The following is a 4,593-nucleotide window of genomic DNA, read 5'->3' on the forward strand; positions in this document are numbered from 1 at the left end:
AATATATATATTCTTCAGGAAATGGCGAAATGAGAATAAGGATTGGATATTAGACAATATATATTATTCATAGCTTTGTTAGTTGGCATAGAAAAAACTGATTTTAAGAGATGCAGACTGAAGTGTTTGGGGTAAAATGATATGGTATCTGTAATTTATTTTGGATTACTTCAGAAAAAAAGATGAACTGATTATGGCAATATGATAACAACAGTTAATCCAAGCAATGGATGTATGGGGTTCATTCATTATACAATTTTTTTTTTACCATTTTCACACATTTGAAGTTTTTCATAATCAAAAAATAAATTAAAAGCACTTCTTGATATGTAGCTTCATTGTGGCGATTTTAGCTTTGAAATATTTTACAGCCATTGTCCAAGAAATAATCACATAGTCCCTCTAACCCTTTCTTAGAGCAGGAAACTGAAGTCTGGCTGGGGACCCAAGGTCCCTTGGACCATTTGAGGATGAATTAAAACTAAAAACCTAGTCTTTTGCTGCTTCCTCTCACTACATCCATTTTATTGTGCATAATCTTTTAAATCCTCCTGTGAAGTCAGAAGGATGGGTGTTAAGATTCTCATTTCACAAGTGAGGAAACTGAGGCACAGAGAGGCTAAGTAACTGGCCCAAGTCTCAGAGCAGGCAGAGGCCTCTAACCCCCACTCCTCCCTGGGCCCCCAGCAGATGCCCCACAGACCCTTGCCCTCCCCATGTCCTCCCTGCAAAGCCCTCCCCTGTCCCAGCCCAGCCAGAGTCTCTCGTCCTGGGTGCGGATACCACATTCGTTGACCACAGGCAGCGCAGACACGCGCCGGTCCACAAAGATGTCCAGCGCGGTGAGAATGGGCGCTGTCTCCAGCACCACCGCCAAGTCTCGGAATGAGCCGATGCCCAGATCTTGGATGGTGCGGTAGAGGAAGGAGGGCCGGGGCAGCAGGGCACCCTGGTTGGGGTGGGGATGGGTGGTGATCAGGGGTCCAGCAGCCCCCAGAGGACTCCCAGCTCCTCCCTCCCCACTCCTAGGGTTGAAGACTTCCCAGCCCCTCTGGTCACCTCCCCCTTCCTCCCACGGGGGCCCAGGCTCACAAAGATGTGCAGGAACTTGAGCAGCCGCTTGTGTGTGAGAATGTGGAGTACGTCGCCAGAGACTGGGTCCAGGACGGGCAGGCGATGGATCCGGTTCTTGATGAGGGTGTAGACAGCTTCAAACAGGCTGTGGAGGAGGGAGCAATGAGCCTGGGGGCAGCCTGGGGAGAGAGACCCTCCATCCCGGTCCCCTAAAAAGGAGGACAGGGCCCCAAGGCTGCCTTGTCTGTGTGCTGCATGGGATGAAGGGGTGAGTTTGGCGCTGAGTGGGACTAGGGAAGGGGACAGTGGGAGGAAGAGGTTCCAGTGGGCGGGTGGGGACGCTTACGTGTCATTGGGAGAGATGGAGACCAGAGGCTTGAAGCAGCCTTGCAGGTAGATCTCTGCAGAAAAGCCAGAGTTGGTCAGGCCAAGGGAGCTGGCCATCCTGCCTCACCCGGCATCCCAGACTACTTCCCTCCCCTTGGGCACCCTGAGGCTCCCTATCGCCCCTCCCCTGCTCCCTCCAGGAAGCCACCACTGCCCGTCGTCCTCTGCCTCAGGCCCTTGGCTCACCCTCAACCACACAGCCCCCTTCCCGTACCCGCTCCCCGCTTACCCCGCCAGGTCTCGATCTTATGCTCTTCAATCTCATGGATCTGGACCTAGGAACATCGACAGGACTCCAGGAGTCACACATGGGCCCCTCGGGCACCAGGATCCATGAAGACTCCCCTCTGCCCTGGCCCGTCTGGGTGCCCACACCAGCTCGCCCACTCCCAGCCCACTCCTCACCAGCGGGGACCTGTAGTAGCGGTGCAGCACCAGGATGAAGTCCGTGATGGTCAGCATCCCTGCAGGGAGGGAGGAAGGTCAGCCTGGGGCCCTTGGGGGAGGGAGGTCAAGGGCTCAGACTCTCTCTCCGCCCTGCCAGTGTGTGTGCCCTGAGACAGCAGGACCGTGGGAAAAGGATGCCAGGGCAGCCTCTTCCAGGCCTGAGAAATGGACTCTGCCTCTTATGTTCCCCTCAATTTCTCTCTTCTTACCCCCTCCCCTTCCTATACCCTTTGTTTCTTCCTCTTCCTTCCTCATTTGCTACCCAGCACCTACAACGTGGCACTGTAAGGCCGCAGAACTAGGAGGGGTCAGCCAGCCACAGCCATTCCACAGGTGGGGAGACTGAGCCCCAGGTCCCCTAGCCAGCTGCCCCAAGACCCAGGAGTGGACTTACCCCACACTGGCCCTGGCTCTGCTCAGCCTGAGGGTCCCTCCAGCTTGTGGCATGTCAGAGTTCAGCACCAGAACCACCGTACAAGGTCCCCACTTCCCATTCTCCACCCACCGCCACCTCCCCGGCCTCTCCTCACCCACAAAGGTCTGCTTCTTGCTGTCCCACAGAGGTGCTGCCCGCACGCCATTGGCCACCAAGGCAAAGAAGGCCTTCTTGATCTGAGGGGCAGGGGAGAACAGTCAAAGGTGAGTCCCAAGAGTTCTGTACCCTGTTCTCCCACTGCCCCCCAGTGGGCACCCACCCCCCTGCCTGCCATCCCCTCTGCTGTCCCAGCCAGGGTCCTTCTGTGGGACCTGCTCCCTGTCCTCCTCCTCACGAACTTGCCTTCCTCGTGTCATGGCACACAGTAGACTTGATCGTCGTTGGGCACATTTGCCACATAGATAAGGCTGCTTGTGGCCAGAGGCACTGAGGACGCCCTCACCAAGCACACCAGGTGAGAAACTCTAACTTTGTGTTTCCACCTGGAAGTCATGTGTGCACAGACACAATAGAGTTTTTGCTAATCTAAGTACTAGAGGTATAATTATTTATATACCATTTGTATATTTATATAATTTTTTCTCTAAATAAAATTTCTGTTGACTCATGTTGAGCCTTGTCCTTAACTATCTATCTATACATGCCTCATCCTTAGCAGTACTAGCAATACATGCTGATTATATTTTTCTAACACACATTAAATAAATACAAAGCTACTGAAATAAACACATTTGTTCACTAACCACTAGAATCAAAATGCATACTGTGGAAGATACGCATCCCACGCTTTGGGAAACACCGCTCTACCTAATGGTGATAAGAATAGAACCACAGGCATTTTGTAGCTTAGCCTAATGGAAGAGCAGGTACCAGAGCTCATCCTATTTTTCTGTTACCAAAAGAGCCCCCTACTGCTTGTCCTAAGCGACCCTGCAATGTCTTACACATGCTTCCTACTCTGTAAAGCATCCCCACTTTCTGCTGAATTGTCCCAAGAATCCCCCGAACCGTGGAAGGTGATCCCAGTCTTCGAGATGAGAGAGGTAAGGTGACTGACCTGAGGTCCTACAGACACTACGTGGCAGAGCTTTGATGACAGAGGGGTGTTCACACAGAGCAGAAGCCCTCCCTCCCACCACTGGTCTCCATGTGCTAAGAAGGAGTCCTTGAAGGGGATTTGCCAGATGGCCTGGCAGGGCATCTCGGAGGGTGCGAGTGGTGGCTGCAGCACTATGTGGGTGGACACTGAGCTCGGGTGGGGCAGCGCTGTGGCCTCACCTCCAGCGTGGTGTCGAAGATGACCAGCTTGGAGCTGGTTGCCATGGCGTCGTAGCAGGTGTGCTCCTGCATGAAGCGCATGTAGACCTGGGCCCCGGGCTTCTGCAGCTCGTCGTCCCAGCCCAGCTTTGGTAACGGGATCTGTGGGGACGGGCATGGGGCAGGCCTCTCTTCTACCACGCCTTCCAGCTCATACCCCCAGGCCTCTGTGGTCGGGAACTCTGTGGCCAGCTCTGCATCATCTGTGCTGGAACCCGCTGCTGAGGCTGCACAGTCAGAGGGGAGGAAGTCCCCTGTTGGTGGGGTGCCCACTCTGACCAAGGCAGGAGCTTGGGCCAAGGGTGTGGCCTTGGGGAATGTGGCCTCCAGCCCAGTGGACTCAGCAGCTGGCCTGGCCCGGGAACCTGTTCGGAGGAGGAGGGGAAAGGACAGTAATCCCATCTTCCAAAGCACTTTTTCATCCGCTGTCTCAGTTGATCACACAGCAGCCTCGGAAAGCTGGGATGCTGTGGCCCCATTTTGCAGGGGAAAGCCAAGCCTCAGAGAGTCACTGTAGACAGTGGCTCTGTCCTGTCTTTCTGAGTTGGCCAAGCTTGGACTCTGGCTCTGCAGTGCAGCTGTTCTCTGCCATGTGGGGAAACTGAGGCCGCAAGAGGAAGGTTGAGTCCAATTCTGTGATTTGGAAGGAGCCAAGGCAGAGCCCAGCCCCAGGCTCTGGGTCTTCCCACTGCCCCGTCCTTCACCTCCCCAGAACTGGCCTTGGCCTCACCTTCCCCTAGACCCGGCGGCTCCCCTTCCTCCATGGCCTCCTGCCTCGTCCATCTTGAGGCCTTGGCCCTCCGTTTCCCACAGATTCTTTCTGAGCTGGCGGTCACAGCTGGTGATGGCCATGAAGTGCTGTCCCCTTGCTCTGGGAAGCTCATCTCTGGAAGGGGGAATGGGGCCTCTTTGGTTAATAGATACAACAAAAT

At 54.5% G+C, this 4,593-nt stretch overlaps 1 protein-coding gene across 1 annotated transcript in view; it reads right to left on the minus strand.

Moving 5' to 3' along the window:
• The window catches only part of PRKAG3 (protein kinase, AMP-activated, gamma 3 non-catalytic subunit), a 7,593-nt gene that overhangs the window by 1,843 nt on the left and 1,157 nt on the right, over positions 1 to 4,593 (minus strand). The window contains exons 3-10 of the mRNA XM_012642594.1: positions 4,392 to 4,547; positions 3,623 to 4,026; positions 2,439 to 2,520; positions 1,867 to 1,925; positions 1,691 to 1,736; positions 1,421 to 1,475; positions 1,093 to 1,219; positions 784 to 949 (exon numbers count right to left, since the gene is read on the minus strand). Of these exons, the coding sequence (XP_012498048.1) occupies positions 784 to 949; positions 1,093 to 1,219; positions 1,421 to 1,475; positions 1,691 to 1,736; positions 1,867 to 1,925; positions 2,439 to 2,520; positions 3,623 to 4,026; positions 4,392 to 4,547 (1,095 nt within the window). The remainder of the gene's footprint in view (positions 1 to 783; positions 950 to 1,092; positions 1,220 to 1,420; positions 1,476 to 1,690; positions 1,737 to 1,866; positions 1,926 to 2,438; positions 2,521 to 3,622; positions 4,027 to 4,391; positions 4,548 to 4,593) is intronic.

The sequence above is a fragment of the Propithecus coquereli genome, unplaced genomic scaffold (genome assembly GCF_000956105.1).
Source record: "Propithecus coquereli isolate 6110/MARCELLA unplaced genomic scaffold, Pcoq_1.0 Scaffold18, whole genome shotgun sequence".
Taxonomy (NCBI): Eukaryota; Metazoa; Chordata; class Mammalia; order Primates; family Indriidae; genus Propithecus; species Propithecus coquereli.